The sequence below is a fragment of the Tympanuchus pallidicinctus genome, unplaced genomic scaffold (genome assembly GCF_026119805.1).
Source record: "Tympanuchus pallidicinctus isolate F22 unplaced genomic scaffold, pur_lepc_1.0 scaffold19, whole genome shotgun sequence".
NCBI lineage: Eukaryota > Metazoa > Chordata > Aves > Galliformes > Phasianidae > Tympanuchus > Tympanuchus pallidicinctus.
In genome coordinates, this window is record NW_026294710.1 from 969,361 (window position 1) to 985,719 (window position 16,359).

Below are 16,359 nucleotides of genomic sequence, written 5' to 3' on the forward strand. Positions count from 1 at the left end.
TGCAAATTGAATTCACTGAGGGCAGATGGGGAACCAACAAAGCTTTCAGACTTCTGTTCTGCTTTGGAGATCAAGACTTAGCTTTTGATGTTGGGTCAGCAGAAAGAGAATTTCTTTGGAGACGTAGATACAAATGTTGTCTGCAGTAAGAAACAAAGCTAGCTTTATGGTTTAATCTCCTGCTTAAGGCCATGTTACAAAATCATAGCTTGCTCTTTGCAATTTGTGACTTTCAGGAATGCTGAGGAGAAGTCTAGGCTTAGAACACCAGCAGTACAGCAAGTGTCCTGCAGCACTGGGCTGAGCATTCATAATTATTAAGTTAACTGGGGTATTTTGAGAGCCTCACACTGCAGGTCAGGGATGTCAGGGTTGGGTTGAGGTTTGTGAGCCACTTTCCAGTAGATCCTTGGCACTGCTGGGCCTCTGCCACTGCAGGGGGTCACAGCTTTTCCTGCACTGCTACCTTGCAGTGGGAGTGCTTGCAGTTTGCCTCTTCTAGGACGCATCACTTTGTCCAATACGTGTCATGCAAAGGCTTGGCAGCAATTTCAAGCAGTTTCTCTTACCTTTAAATTACAAATCTATGGCTTTGCTCTGCTGGTTTTTGAAACCTTCTTTGGCCTTAGTTCAGGATCCTTCAGGTTATCACGAATCTTTTTGTTGCTGGTGCTGGCTTCGAAACGTGGGATCTGTCTCTGCCCTCTTCTGTTTGTTGTTGCCCTTCCAGATCTGTCTTGTAGTAATTCACTGTGCTCATTCACCCCTGCCAGGTGAAAGTGAGCTGAACAGACAGAACTAGGTAATAATTCCAAGTTATTAGGGAGTGCTCTTCATCCCCACCGTCTGAGCTGATGCTGTCTTTCTTCATACAACAGCTGCTCTGAAAGTAATGCCTCCTCTTTTACTGTGCTGGCCCATGATGTCGGAGGCGCATGTGGGTGGGATGACAGCAGAGGTTGAACCTTCCCACTGATGTTCCATTAAATTCTGTTGCCGTGTGATAGCTGACAGCGGAGGGGTAGTCTGAAAAATTGCTGTCTAATATAGAGGCATGTATGGAGCAAAGGTGTGGAATTGAGTTCCTCCATGTGGAAAAAATGGCACCCGTTGACATTCATCCAAGCTTGTGAGCAGTGATGGAAAGCAAGCAGTGGATGTGAGCACCAATCATACATCTCCCAGATGGTGCCAGTGCTGAACTTTATGACTTCTCTCAAGGGAAGAGAAGGAGCTGTTCTCTTTCCTCCATCATGTATCTTCTGCGGGTTGCAGTCAGATGTGTGCTATCACATGCATTTTCTGGCTCTGCCTGCTTCTCCCAGTGATTGTTCCAGAAGCAGAAAAACATGCTGGAAGAGTCACTGCTTTTCTCCTTTTTATTTGATGTTCTTTGCTGGTACTCTGCAGAGACATTTAGATAAGGGGATTTATCAAGCTTGAACTAATTAACCCTGAATGCAGGAAGTCAGAATGGAGCGTTCAGCTGTGAAATCCTCAGGCTTATCCTGAAGCACACATGGGTCTGAAGGAATTTCCTATCTCCCTTCCCATGTCGGCGAATCACTGTGGTGGAGTTTTGCCTTTGCCTTAATGGACTTCTCTTGCTGATGTGCCTTGAGGGTGATTTGTTGGCAGGTCCATTCTGTAAGCCAGGCTGCTTGTAGTGGCATCATGTGCAGCAAGGGCTGTCTCTGCTCCAAGGTTCCTGTGCCTAGAGTTTTTTTTCCTTTACTTGTGAGAGAGGGTTGATTTTGCCTGCAGGATGATGCTTTAGAAGTTGTTGCCAATTGCTTTCTCAATGCTGAATTGGCAGCCAAAGCAGTGACTTCATATAAAGAAGGAGGAAAGAGGCTACCTGAAAGGTCACGATAGGAACAAAATGATCACTGCTTTTACTGCAAGGGCAGTTGGTGCCTTGGGAGCATTCTCAGCCTTGTTTCATGTTGCTGTGAGTCAGGTGGGTCTTAAGAGAAGAGCAGTCCAAGGCAAAGTTTGTAACATCTCAGTCTGTAATTCGTCGGTGTTCCCTGGCTGTACTTGGTGCTGTCAGACTGCCTGGGAAGTGCATCAAGGCTCAGATCCCCAATGTATCCCACTGCCAGGGTTACACAGTGATCCAGAGAGAGCTTCTGAGGCAGATCCAGACGAGAGACCCCTGTGACACACATCTGGAAACAGTGAAAAACACGAGGGCTTCCAGCAGAATGGAAGCCAGAAAAGAGAAAACGTGATGCCTACTCCAAGTGCCAATCTCTTGTCAGCACCAGCAGAGCAGAAGTGCTGGTTCACATGGGAACCCTTCCATTCCTATGGAGGCGAAGAGGTTCCTCTGTTAGAGGAGAGGACGAAGGGGTGGGAGGGAGCAACGTCATTTCATCATACGAGGATCAGCCACACTTTCATCTCTGTGAAGAACTGCAGTTCCAGATTTAGTATGTTCTTTTGGCACCAAACCTTCTGAACGTTTCTCTTACTCCATTGCAAAGGTTGCGAGTGTGGATGATGAGACCCCTGCTCGTGCAGTGCAGAGCTTTCCCCTGAGGACCAGGCCTCTGATAAAAGCACAGGGTCGCAACCAGGAAGGGACAGGCTCTCACGGAGGTGTTCTTCATAGCCTCAAAAGGATGCAGAATTGCTGTGTGTCTGCCTGTGGGCTGCTGGGAAAATAGCACCATCTTATCTCTGAGGGGTGGAGTGAGCGTAGTTCTGTGACTGTCTGTGAAGATCACAGTGGCATACAATGGTACTTTGGTGTTTTTGCTGGGATTGCATGCAGAGAGTGTTTTTCCTTTCTCACCTGTGTATTTCTATGGGAGCAGAACTGCTTGCTTCATTGTGAACCACACTGGGGAAACAGAGGTGGTCTGGGTTACGGCAGTAAACAAGAAAAAGAAAGAAAGAAAAAAAGAAGAAAGAACACTTTCTGATAGGATTATTTCAAGGTGGATCGTTCCCTGCACCATCTGCAGTGCAGATGCACAAGTAGCTGTTCCAGCACATGTGAGACAGGCGGGGGTTGGCAGGGAGGCGATGTGTGCTGAGCGAGCCATACCTTAAGCTGCTGTTGCTGTCAGAAACATCTTGCTGAACCGGACCCAGATCCTCTTGGCAAGTGCACATCCACATGCAGAGAAAAAGCCCATGTCACCAGTTCATGTTCTCTCTGTTTTGACTGAGTCCAGTGTCAGCTTCAGTCCACATTCCTTACGATTTGTACTGTTGTTTTGTTGGCTTTTTTTCCAGATTGCCAGACAGGAGGGAAGGGTCATTTTAACCTCTGGACTCCCATATCAGACTGTAAGTATTCAGGGCATTTTCCTGGTGTTGTACCATTGCATTATGTGGAATGAGCAGAGTAGAGAAGAGGACCAATCTGATGAGAAGGCAGCTGCTGTTTTGGCTTTTGGATGTTTCCTGCACTAAGAACTATGTAGGGTCCTGAGAGGCTGGCTGTTGTTTCTGAATGGCCGAAGGTTGGGGTGAAAAGTCTTCTACACACAGCACTTCATCAGAGGGGAGTGCAATTGACTTCCATTAAGGGAACTAAAAAAATACAAAATCAAGCTCAGCAATCTCAGAATGAAGTGTTTCTGTTTGGCCTCACAGGCAGGTGAGAAGCAGCTCGGTTCCCATGCCTTTTATCGCAGAGATCCTTGTTTGCTGACTGGCTCCTCACTGACACAGTTTCAACACTTAGAAACTTTTCTTTGGGTTTGGAAGGGAGAGACTGGAAGCCACCAAGCGTGAGTCCAGGTGGAAGCTGTGAAGGCTTACTGTTTCTAAACACACACACAAAAAAAAGCCAGCAGAGTGAAACCAAACCTTGCCCTCAGCACCAGATGTTCAGAGCCCTTTGTGAGACATACTTCAAAACAGCGTTGATGGGAATATATTGAACCTGTTGTATCACTGGTTGCAATGCTGTAATGCCTGCTGCAAGTCTGTTGCAGTTTGTTATTACTCAAACATTCATTAGGAAATTTCTCTGTATTACACACATGAGCCAGAGTGCAGGGCTTTTTTTGCTACAAAATACTGATACAATACTTCCCAATAACTCAAATAGTTTCTTAGAGTATTTGCTGAGCTTAGGTGGTTAATTTCCTAGATAGCAGCTGGGCACCGAGGAAAGCTCTCCCCACGACATGATGCTGTGAGGTGACTGCAGCTGTGCTCTGCTGCAGGTTCCTGATGTAGGCAGTTCCCAGAGCCTACAGCTGATGCAGCAGGTAATTCAGAGGACAGCATGATCTTATTTGGCCAAACTTCAGTTTCAAAGCACCATGTAGAAAGTGCAAAAGGGAAATAACTGCTTTGCAGTGTACAGGACTGCCCTGGGAAGTATCTGGTCCCTTTGCTCCTTGCCTCTGTGTGTGCTGCGCTCAGACAGGATGGCTGTGCTGGGCTCCTTCTCACAAGCATAAGACGTGGCTGGGCCCAGCTTGCTGTCAGTGCTCATCATGTTGATAAAGATGTGTCGGAACCCTTCCCAGTCCTTTTTTTTCTTCACACTTTTCTGCCAAGTGTGAACCAAACATCAAGGGAGTGTCCACATCAATCTCTTCCAACTCTTTGGCCATCAGTGAGCTCCAGGTAAAGGTGGATAAGGGGTGAAGTGACAAAGCTGTCATCAGACACCACCTCGGCGGTGCCTTTACCTGCAGCGTGAGATCCAGCCGCGTTTCACGTGTGATCAAACTCAGCTTCCAGTGTTATTTGTAATTAAAACCAAACTAAGCAGGGGAAAAAGAAGGGGAAAGAAAAAACAAATCGGGATGCACGGAGTGCCTCATTTCTTTTTGTGCCTTGTCTCTTCCAGCTGCAGTCCCAGGTGGGGGAAGGAAGGTGCTTCTCTGTGAACTGCTCGGAAAAGGCCAAGGAGCAGGCGCTGCAGGTGCTGAAGCACTTCAACGTTCGCGTGACGCTGGCGGACATCTTCAGCCGCTGCCAGGTAGGACGAGTGCTGGCCATCGCACGCCTTCTCGCTGTCCTGACGCCCCAGCAGCCGCTGCTCTTGGGGTTTTGCACTCTGCTTGGTTTCCAAGGTTTCTGCTCGAACTCTGTGCGAAGCCGTGAGTTTGGGGCCTGCTGACATCCAGCAGAGGTGCTGATGAGGTCAGAATTGCGGAGGCACTGCTCCTGCGCCTCGCTCCAAACTGCGGGGTTCCAGTGTTCGGTACTTGGCACGTGTTTTGGCATTGGCTGTTTCAGTTACATTCTCTTTGTTCCTGCGTTCTCTGTCTAGGACACATGCTGTTTTAATTATAAACCGTGTTTAATTATGGCTCTGTGACTCTGATAACACTTAATTACTTTAATAGAAGGACTTTTTTTTAGGACCGTTTCATTTCAGTAGCGATTAGGATAATTCATGTCCATGCTAGTTGATGACTCCAGATTGCGTTTGGCACCAAATGTCTGCAGGTTGTTTTTAAGAAGAAATTTTAATTGCGTTAGTTCAAATCTCCATCCTTTCCAATTTCTCTCTTGTATTTGTTACAGTGACACGCCACAGCCCATCCCTTCAAAACCTGTTATATAAACCAAATGGCAGCTTCACCATCTCTCACCTTATCAGCGTTCACACAGAGAGAAAAAGAAGAAACTGTAAAGCTCTCTGCTAAGAGTAAATAAGCCAGTAAATGCTGACTCTGTGCCTTTCAGTCAATCTTAGCAGAGTCTGCTGGCCCAGTGCAATGCACATGTTCTGTAGAAGCAGCAGTGACTCCTGGGCAGAGAGCAATATCTAGAACTCTGCGTGTACCTGATGCTGGTTGCCGAAACCATGTCTGTACCCTGTAGCAAAAGTGAGAGTTGTCCATCTGTGCAGGTTGTCTGTAAGATGAGAATGATGTAACAGCACGTAGATGGGATCAGTGCAACGTGGGCTGATGGGCTGATCCTACTGCAAGATAAACGTGTGTGCTCAGCTGTCAGATAGTGTGTTCAGTCTCGTGTTTTTATTGCTCCAAGAACGGATCTCAGTTGTTACGTAGTGACCTGCTGGCTTTTTTGCTGTTTAGAAAAGACAACGTACGGATTCAGTGATTCTCTGAGTTCCCATAACGTGTGAGTGCTCTTCCTGGTGGTTGCTGAAATGCCACCTGAAGGAGCACACACAAAAAAGCCCTGCAGGAAACTGCAGCGTCTGTCATAAATGCAGAAGGCTGTGAAGCATTCAGTCTGAATCCAGCCCCTTGCTCACGGTCTGGGGTCTGAAACTGCTTAGCTGTGCAGCATTTTTAGTATGTGCTGTCTTAATTTACAGTATAAATAGGGGTAATCAATCTGGCTAGGAATATATATGGAGTGTTCTCTCACTTCTAGGAGAAATGCCTTCCTTGTAAATTGTGGTGGTAGAACAGCTGCATGTTTTATACTGCTAGGCATGGGAAGATGCTATTATTTGTCAAACTGCTCTGTGTTCTGAATCATGTATTTGCCTGCATTTAAGGCATTTCGGAGCTGATTTTGTTCAGCTGTCCTCTGCAGCCTATGCAAGTTTCATTGCTGTGATGCTGTTGCCCTGGGGGTGAATCCTGCAGTGCACAGCTGTCTCCATGCAGACACGGCCCTGTGCAGCGTGTGGGGAGAGCTGGGGTCAGAGGGTTGAGTGGGATCAGGGTGGTGCTGCCTAATTGCTTCCCGAAGAAATGGCAGATTTCTGCATTTTAAAGGGTCCTCAAGGCTGGCTGTGGCCAACAGAGGCCTCAGTGCTTCATCTTCAGATTCTCTCTAAAGCATCCTAATTCTCTGCAAACCTAGCACTTAATTGGGATGGAGGCTCCTGTTCCCCCCCACGGTCCCTGTTCTGGTCTCTAACCAGGTTACAGATCTCAGGGCTTGAGTTTTGCCACCTCCTCCCAGAAATGTGCATTGCTGATGGCTGGCTGGGACCTGGGACTGTCCCTGGAGCAGGGGAGGGCAGCAGGCAGGCCTGCCTTGCAGGAACACCAAGAGCAGGAGGTGCCCAGGCCACAGCAGCTCACGGCCAAGGCACAGCACAGCTCTGCTCACCAGCACTGGAAGTCCCTTATCAGCTGCAGTCGCCTCACATAGATAAGGGTTTGCTGCATGTCACAGGAAGCAGCGTGGCATCCTGCCTGCCTCGCACTGTCTCATGGAGCAAGGGTTTGTTTTGTCTCTTGAGCTTCTCTTGCAAATGATTGGAGTGAATGCATCAGCAAATGTTGTTGCAGTAACAATGCGTGTAGTGTGGAGCAGATGGTAAAAATGGGGCTCAATTCAATGCTGTAGCCAGGATTGCGGTAAAATATATTTCCTACGTCGGGTCCCTCAGTGGGGATGGACAGTGTCCATTTTGCAGATATAGAGAGCTTTGTAACTCTGCCAGAGCACCACCACTTTCAGCTAGAACAATGGCAAACACCAGTTACCTCTGTCTGACCTCTCTCAGCAAGTGCAAGGAGAACTTTACCTACATGCTTCTCACCATCTCTGCCTTCTGCAGCACGATTGCTCTGCTCAAAAGCCCCAGGAACAGAGGAGCCACCAGCAGGGCTGGACACATCCTTCCTGGTGTGCCCATCACACACATCCCTTGTGTGCTGCATCCTGGGGCTTGGTGGTGCTATTGGAGAGCCGCCTGTGCCCAGCAGCCTGAGCCAGGGCTCCTGTTATCCTCAGTGAGGAACACACTAGATTACTTGAGCAGAAATAAAATGAAATTTGTCTTTTGATGCCAAAAGGCCTCAAGACATTATGTGCTTCTTTAGCTCCAAAATCTGTGAAATAAACCTCTTTCCTCCATCTATCAGAAATGCAGATGTGCTCATTTGATTATCTCATATCCACCTTTTCTTCTTTCCCAATAGTCAGAGGTCACCCTTTTGGGAGCGACGATGTGAAGCGGAGCTCAGCACTGCGGTGCCTTTGGTGCCCAGCAGGGCTGCATGGAGCCGTCGGAGGCTGTAAGCAGCATTAGGGCATCTGCCAAATGGCCTCGAGTGGAGGCTCAGCCCCTGCGGCACAGAGGAGGCTTTCAGGCACCCTGCCTTTGAGAAAAATCAGTGTCTGCTAATGAAGGTGTCCACCAGGACAGCTGTGTTCTGGGTGCAGATGGGGGACAGCTGGGTTGTTTTACCTGGCGTTTGACATTTGGCACTCTCACCGGTCTGTCTGTGCACGGACTCTTGGAAACAAATGTGCTGCTGGCAGACATGGCCTGGATGACTGACTCGCCTTCTCCCATCTTGCTTTCTGTGCTGTCTCACTGAGTGGGGCAGGCTGCATCTGATGACCCCGAGTGTGGGCAGTGCCTCTGTTTGCTGCCTCATCTCAAGTGAGCCTCAGCCACCAAAGGATTTCTTTCCTCAGGCTGAGGTTTGGCACAGGACTGGCTGCCGGTGCCACTGAGACTCTACTTCTGCAAGAACAGCACAGATCTGGAGGGGCTGGGAGCCCCTGGCAGTGAGCAGGGCTTGGTGCAGACTGAAATCAGATTGGAACTGTTTATCTCAGGAGGAGATGAACAGTGTGAGTTGTTGCTTTTAAACCAGTGTTTATCACAGAGGTTCAAAGGGAAAACAGTGTGTGTGGTGGTAGAAAGGCTGGTAAATCCTTCCTGGTACAGAAGAACCCATCATGAAAGGTTTGTAACTGCTGCAGACCTTGCTGGTTTGCTGTGCCAAAGGGAGATTCTGAGTCAGGAGGGCGCATCTGTCTTCCCATTGACCTGAGGGTGTAAAAGCTACCCAGCTGAGCACTGAGGTTTAGGGGGATTCTGCTGAGCTCATCCCTTGCGCTGGGCATGAGAACAGCAGGGTTGTCTTTGGGCTGATCCTATGGCTGCTCCTGCTGCAGAGCAGGGACCCCTCTGAGCAGTGATACCCAATGGGATCTGCACCTACAGTGCAGTGGGGTCTGCACCTTCTACAAAGTTTTGAAGCTTTCCTGTGAACAAAAACGACTGCCATTACATCCCCTGTGAAAACAAGCGTGCAGGGAGCAAAACACCTCAGGCTCCAAGTGCAGTTTCTGCAACTGGGCAGCCCTGCATTTGTTACGGGATTATCTGCAAATTCAAATAGGTCGTCTCTTTCACTTCACTGAACACTCTGATCCTAAATAAGCAAATGACATCACCTATTCTGATGTCCTGTTTAACTTATGACCTCAGCCCGAGCCCCGCAGGATGTGAGAGATAACTGCTTTATTTCATTGTCTGGAGATCTGATACGTTTTCTCTCTCCCCCCTTCCCTGCTCTTTCAGTTCCGCTCTCCCCATCCCTTTGGAGAGGTGTTTGCATGGGATCAGGAGTAGGTGGGGGGCTGGAGGGGGTGGGAGGAGAGGAAACCACCATTTATTTTTTTCAAATGAGGTGCAAAAGTGTTATAACAGTTACAGCAAAGGTTGCTGGTTTTTGTGGTTAAGGTAACGAATTTCAGTGCTGCAAAGCTCATCATGTGCAAACTGATTTACGCAGCAAGCCTCGTACAGAGCAATCCATTTAGCAGGGACAAAGAGAAAGTCCTTATGATGAGATGAAAAACTCAGTGCTTGGGGCACTTTGCGAGAACCTTTGAAGCCGGCCTGGGAACTCTGGCAATATTAGTTGATAATTAGTAATATAGATCCCCAAGCTGTTGTTTAGGTTGAAAATGTGCGTGTCTCTCATGAGCCTCTGTCACACCAATCTGATCAGCAGGCTTTTTCGTTCCTTTTATGTGGGTTGTTCTGTCTGTCCAGATGATGATGAGAACTCCCAGACATCATCTTTCTCACTTACTTGTGAGCCACGCAGCCATCTCCCTGCTCTGTCATGTCGTGGAAGTGGGACCAGGGCAATTTTGTTTTGTGGTCACCTTTCTTGGCCCGGACAACAGTCATTTCATTCTTCTAAATGTAGCAGTTGTGCTTCCCCATGCTCCAGGGGAATAGAATGTAAAGGCTACGTATTTCATGAGCTGCTTCTGCCCTAAAAGACAGCAGGAGATTTGTCTCAGGAGTTGCTCAGGACAAAGAGTGTCTGCAGCTGAAATGAGACTGAGAGATCATCAAAGAATTTTGAAGATGCCTGTGCTCAGATCCCACCTTTCAGCTTTGAGATGTCCTTTGCTGACAGAACATGGTGTCCCTCTTGGCTTCCTGTCCACCCCAGCATCTCCTTAGAGAGGGACGTGTTGCCACTGGAATGAAGAACTCCATGCACTGGATTCTGTAGACTTGGGAACGCTGAGAAAGAGAATATCGTTCCTAAACCCTCTGTGGTTTAATAAAAGCTTCATCCCTGAGACACAATTTGTCAGCGCCTACAGGTCAGGAGAACTCGTGATTTACAGCACCTGTGGGTTCCCCAGATGTGAGAGCTGCTCACCAGCCCTTAGGCTGAAACGAAAGCTCAGCCCTGTGCTACCCACAACATGGGCTGTGATTTCTTGGTTCAGAGTGTGATTGTTCAGCACAAAGAGTAAGGCCCTCTTAATCTTTTTGTTTATCCTGGACTTGGCAATTTAGATGTAATCTGCAACTTGTGCTGCTTACATTCTGTCCGGGAAGCACAGCTGGTATTATTCTGCCTCTACAGACATTGTTGAAGGAGTGAATTGATCTCAAAAGGTGCTTGTCCGTGGGCCTGTCTGAGTGTGAGCATTCAGTGGTGAAAGCACCTTGCCCTGCGACAGCAGTGCTGCATTCAGAGGATGTGGCTCTTTCTGTTTGGAGAGGCTCTACGTGACGGTTGTTCAATCACACTGGGGCTGGTGATAATTTGTCATAACAAACTGCGCTCCTTCCGAGCCTTGAGATTTTTATTTGCTGACCTGTGGGGCTTTATAACTGATAGTGAGAGGTGCAGCAAGCACATTGCAGGCAGGGCAAGGTGGGCTCAACAGGGCCAGCTGCTCACCCTGCGTGCCCCCAAGCTGCAGATAGCCAGCAGCCCTCCCAGCCTTCACTGCCAGGATTTATGTATCTTCAGTGGGAAGGATGGGTGTAGCTGTGCTGTGCTGACGATGGAAGGGTTGTGCAGAGCAAGCTGCTGGGGATGACCCCTATGTGCAAGGCAGGGTGATGAGCCAGCACTCCCCTGAGACAGCAAGGAGCACAGCACAGCACACAGCAGCAGCACAAGTCGTGCACAGCTCCCAGCCTGTAACTTGCCTAGCTCTGCCTTGTCATGTGTAAAGCTCAGAGCTCCCTGAAAGCAAGGCTCGGCTGGGCCTAATTCTCAGCAGCGAGCCTGGACAGTAGTGCCTGGTTCCCACAGACTGTACACTTCCCTGCCAAGATTTCAGTATCTTCAGAAATTCAGCGGAGCATGAAGGTCACAGCGAGGGAAGAATGACAGCCTGAGACTTTTTTCCCCTTTCAGCAGCTAGGAGCAGACTGTTGTCTCTCTCGCATGTTGACTGTTTTCATAGGGTTAGCGTGAAAGTTTATGTTTTACACAGACCAGTGGAAGTCAGATATGGGAATGCAGCAGATCAGCTGTGTTTCTTCAAGGAAGACGGTCTCATGTTGCAGACTTGCTTTCTCAGTGTCTGCAAAGGCTTGATTTCCAGTGAAATTTCCTTTACAGATCTTTGTCTGTAGGCTTTTTGTGGACGCGTGTGAGACTGTACCAAGGTTTTGGTTTGTGTGTTTATTTCCTTTCTCTCCTTTTGCTTGTAAAGCTGCAGGCAAATACTGAACTTCAGGGGGAAGAGAGCTGTTAATTTTTCACGCTGTTATGTATTACACTGCTCAGAGCGATGATGGCAGGCGAGCTATTAGAGGTCAAACCTCAGCTGACAGTGAATGTTTTCTTTTGAGGAAATCAGCCTTATTCCTGGGAACCTGGCTTTGTTCTCCTGTGCTAAATGCAAGAAAGGTATGAGTGTGTGTTTTTTCCTGGAGGGCAACACTAGCAGGAAAAATGCTGGTTTTAGCCAGCAGAAACAGAACAAGCAAACAACGATTGGCAGTGAAAACAGCACTGGTATTTAGACTAGCATAGAAAAGAAGGAACAATGCAGTGCAGAGTAAACGTCCCTTTCTGCAGTTCTGTGCAGGGCTTTTTCTTCCTCGCGTGGATTTGGATGGATCAGGAAGTGCATCGGTCAGCAGTGCTGCTGGTGTCACTGGGAGAAAGTAATGGGAGGTCAGCGGGTGACAGTGATGGAGTGACTGCAGGGAGAGCAGTCTCTGGAGAAGGCACTGACACAGCCATAACTCCCAGGCGTCCCAAAGAAACCGTCCCCATGTTTTCTCTCAAATGTCATGAGAAAACAAGAGATTTAAGTTCTGTTGGTTTCCAGTCCCCTGTGCCTCCTGAGGTCAGAGTTCAGTGTATTGACTGTGTCAAGAAGTCAAAATTCCCATGTTTTATACACTGTGGAGTTTCTCCTCCTTTCTGACATGGGTGCCCTTATCATGCTCGTTGTTTGTGTGTCGTGGTAAGGATTGGGTGTCCAGCTCTTGGTGTTTGGATGGCTGTATATTTATACTGCTGGGTTCTCAGGATAATGATCCTACACATAGACCAGCAGTACAGTTAATGGGCCTCGTGATTTGAGATATCTCATACCTTAAAAGGGAAATAATGTCAAAGTTCTTGTTTTTATGGTGGAGTATCCAGCTTCGTTAGTCGTTTGGGTGAAGCGGATTGGTTTGAACTCAGCCAGAAGGCCTCCAGGGCTTTATTTTCACCTTGTCGATCAAGATGATCGAATGGAGGTGGACGGGAGCCTTTCTTGGAAGTGTTTTGATGTGGACCATCTTACAGCGTGTGCAGTATCACACTAATGGTTTCCAGTGCCCGCTGAGGATGCTGCACAAACTCTTGCCCCACAGTTTCAAATGCAATAGAAGAACTCCTGTGCCCTTCAGGGGGAGTGAATGGCTTTGCAGTCGTCACAGTTTTATTTTGCCTGGGCAGCCGCTGACACTGGCTGCAGACCTTTCTTTTCTCCGGAAGAATGTGTGATCTCGAGGCATTTTCAGAGCTTTCATTTGAGTCAGCACTGCACACTGAGGTGCACATACTTGACCTCACTGCAAAATTTGCCAGATCTGTAATTACTTGACGGCGTTTATCTGAAGACCTTTAGGCGTTAAACGCTGTAACTTCCTATTGGCATCAATTGAAACATATCGCTCCTTCGTGGTATTACTGATGTGAGAAGACACCCCACAGCAAAGAAAATCTTATGGCTGTGGAGCCCTGTGGGATATGCTTCATGATTTCCTGTTTCATCTGCTGCTCTGAAGCTATTTTCAGCCAGAAGCAGCTAATTATGAGGATGGGAAGCGATGAAAGTGGGGTTGGGGCTCTTCAGGACCTTGTCCCCAAAGCTGCACATGGTCTAAATGACTTACATAATGTAAATGGAGACCACTTTGTGTTCATATGAACTCCTTCATCCATGTTAATACACCGTTTCAGAAACAGGCAGGTACAGCAGATGCTGGTGAAATGTAGAAAGAGAAACAGAAAGCTTTCACATGATTTTTGCAATTCTTACCTTGTGTCAGACTTGAAGAGGATGATATTTTGCAGTTACATTAAGGAAACACAACCATATTGTGTGCCAAAGCCAGCCTAGGATTTTGCTTAGCAGATGCTGTTTTTCATTCAGTCATTTATAAGAAGCTCAGGGTACATTTATCTTAATCTTCCCCCAGGAAAGCAATAGAAGACATCTGATAGCACCAAGGGCTTTGTAGTGAGCGTACCTGAGTGGGTGCTGATCTGGAAAAAGGCCTCCTTACAGCACAAATAGAGCCCCAGTACCCTCTGACTTCCTGGCAATGGGAGTGGTAGCTCAGGGGGAGAATGACAGCATAGGAGTTTTGGCAAAGGTGGAACATAGAACATTCAGGGCACGATTCTTGTGAGTCATTGTGCTTCTTCTGGAGAAGTGGATTTAGATGATTTACCTCTCTTAATTCGAGATATGCAGTCTGAGTTGGTCATCCATTTGATCCAGGAAGGGCTGGGGTGAGATGCAAGTGAAAACTTGTTTTTCACTCATCCTCAGCATCCTCTGTGTTCCCAGCCCTCTCTCCCCTGGCTTTCCCCTTTGCGGGTCCCCGTGGACCTATGTCTCCAGGAGACCCAGTGGACTCCTTAGTGATGTAGGGGAATGTCTGATGGTGAGCACAGATGGGTTTATTCCCCTTACAGCGATGTGGTGATAACCAGGTGAGCCCAGCCCCAGGCTGTCTTGCTGCCAGGAGAGTGGCCCAGCATCTCGTGGTCCTTGTGCACTTCTTCTTTTGTGTTTGCAGCTCCTGCTTGGGAAGGAAGCATGTGGGGAGCCAGGTGCTGAAAGCAGTCCAGCTGAAATGGGACTGAGGATCCATCTGAAGCTAGGTTAGGCACAAGGAGCAAGTTCTGGCTCTGGTGTACCACCAGCATGGATCCCTCCGTCTCTGGTAGCCATTTCCTGGTGCTGTGCCCCTGGTATAGCCTGGGGCATGGCAATGAAGTGACATGGACAGACCATAATCTCTGCAGCTATTAGATTTTTAATTTAGCTGTCTAAATTCATGGAGTTTGAAGAAGGGGAGATCGTGGGGCTGGGTCATGCAGGAGGAAATGAGCTGGTGGTTGGAAAGAGGAAGCTGGTGACAGAGGAGTCAGATGAGGAACATGGTTCCCTACTAACAGGGTCATGTGAATGGCTGCTTGGTGACAGGACAGAGTGATCGATGTGCAAGGATAATAGGTCACTGGGGAGTCAGCATGAAAGCTGAAGCCTCACGGAATGTATAGGACACAGTAGAGAAGAAAGTTAAAAAGACATCAAGTAAAGCCAAAGCACTTCTTGTACACCAGCCTGGCTTGCAGTTCTAGTTAGCTCACTTCTCTTGGCTTACTTTGCACACTCCAGCATGTGGATATGTGAGTTGGGCACTTGATGGTGATCGTGGGTCCCTCTGAGCTGACACGGGGCTGAGCCCCTGCTCTCAGGGGTGAACCCATCCCTGGGCTCTGCTCACCCCGGCTGCCTTCTCTGGAGCAGGGCTGTCTGGGATCAGCAACATTTCGTGGCATTTACTGGAGGGCTCAGATTACCCCAGTGAAAATAATCGGTTATGCAAAGTTACGCTGTTTAGATTGGGTTTCTTCTGTGTGGCCAGCGAGGTGTGAAAGTCAATCTATTCTGCAAACCCTGAGGGCACTTTCTGTGCGCTGATTCTGTAGGATCCCTCTGGGTTCAGCTGTCGTAAGAGAAACGCCAGCCCCGAGTTCCGTTCGAAGGAGTGCAGGTGGTTGGGGCTGAGCTGTGGGGATGGCACGAGCCGTGGGGCCGTGGGGCCTGCAGGTGGTGGGCTGTATCCATGAGGGGTGGAGGTGTGCAGCCTGGCGGTCCGCAGCATGCTGGGTGCTCTGCTTCACTGACCCATCGTCAGTGCGTTAATCGGCAGCGTGCTTAGGGAGTTCTCATCACTAGGAGGAGGCCTTCCTGCAGCAGGAATGTTTTGTGATGTCCGACTCTTTGCATCATCACATTCCTTGTCTGCCCAGCACTCCACGTATTTGGGGTTGCAATGCGAGAACAGAAGCAGGAAAGTCCCCATGAACAGCCCCTCCCCGTGCATCCCAACTGCAGGCAGTGCTGCCCAGAGGAATGCAGTGGCCCCAGATTTGGGCTGGTGGGTGATGGGGTGATGTCCCCGAGCACGCTGTAAGCACGAGGGACGGTCTGTGGGCTGCTGCCTTGCCCAGGTGCTGCAGATGCTGTGTAACCCTGCCATGCGGGCCAGCAGCACATGCATATTGAAATCGGCATCAATTTATGCTGCTGCTGCTCTGTGGCTTAGCGCGGTGTCATTCATATTCAGCCGTAGTGCCAAAAGCAATACTCGGCTGCTTTCTTATTTCTTAATGAAAAGTACCTCTTTAGGGTTTCTTTGAAGTCCCCACCCCTGAAAATCCCCACTATATTGTCATCATTGTTACTGTTAACAGCCCCTGCCAGTACCGGGAGCCTTTCCTGACAGATATCTCCGCGGGGGCTTTGTCAAACCCTGCAATTCAGCCCTCCGCTATAGACAGTTTTAAATGGCTAATGACGGACCTCCCGGGGGAGTTCTGCCAGACTCTCAAAGACCTCCCAGGTTTGGCAGTGGCAGGGTGTCCTTTCCCTGGGGCCGGCGCAGGAGGAATGCACGCCGTCAGATTCTCCTACCTAAGCTGCATCAGCCTGCTTATTTTTTGCAGTTGCAAAGACTCATCCATGCGTACAGAGCCGGTTGCTTAGCAGAGGAGAGATGGCTGTGTCAGTAGAGGACGTGGAACAAAAAGGCCAAACCTCCAAGGAAAAAGAGCCCGCTGGTAGAGGTGTTACTGCATTTTAGCATTGGAAATATCTTTGCTTGAAAGTAACAGAAAAATCTGGAATTATAGA

At 48.6% G+C, this 16,359-nt stretch overlaps 2 protein-coding genes across 15 annotated transcripts in view; one reads left to right on the forward strand and one right to left on the reverse strand.

The window, feature by feature from the left end:
• NDOR1 (NADPH dependent diflavin oxidoreductase 1) overlaps positions 1 to 16,359 on the reverse strand; it is a 235,727-nt gene that overhangs the window by 202,327 nt on the left and 17,041 nt on the right. The window lies entirely within an intron of this gene.
• EXD3 (exonuclease 3'-5' domain containing 3) overlaps positions 1 to 16,359 on the forward strand; it is a 243,553-nt gene that overhangs the window by 140,197 nt on the left and 86,997 nt on the right. For all 14 annotated transcript variants that reach the window (XM_052681286.1, XM_052681279.1, XM_052681287.1 and 11 more), the window contains 2 exons: positions 3,247 to 3,300; positions 4,823 to 4,954. In XM_052681286.1, coding sequence (XP_052537246.1) covers positions 3,247 to 3,300; positions 4,823 to 4,954 — 186 coding nt within the window. The remainder of the gene's footprint in view (positions 1 to 3,246; positions 3,301 to 4,822; positions 4,955 to 16,359) is intronic.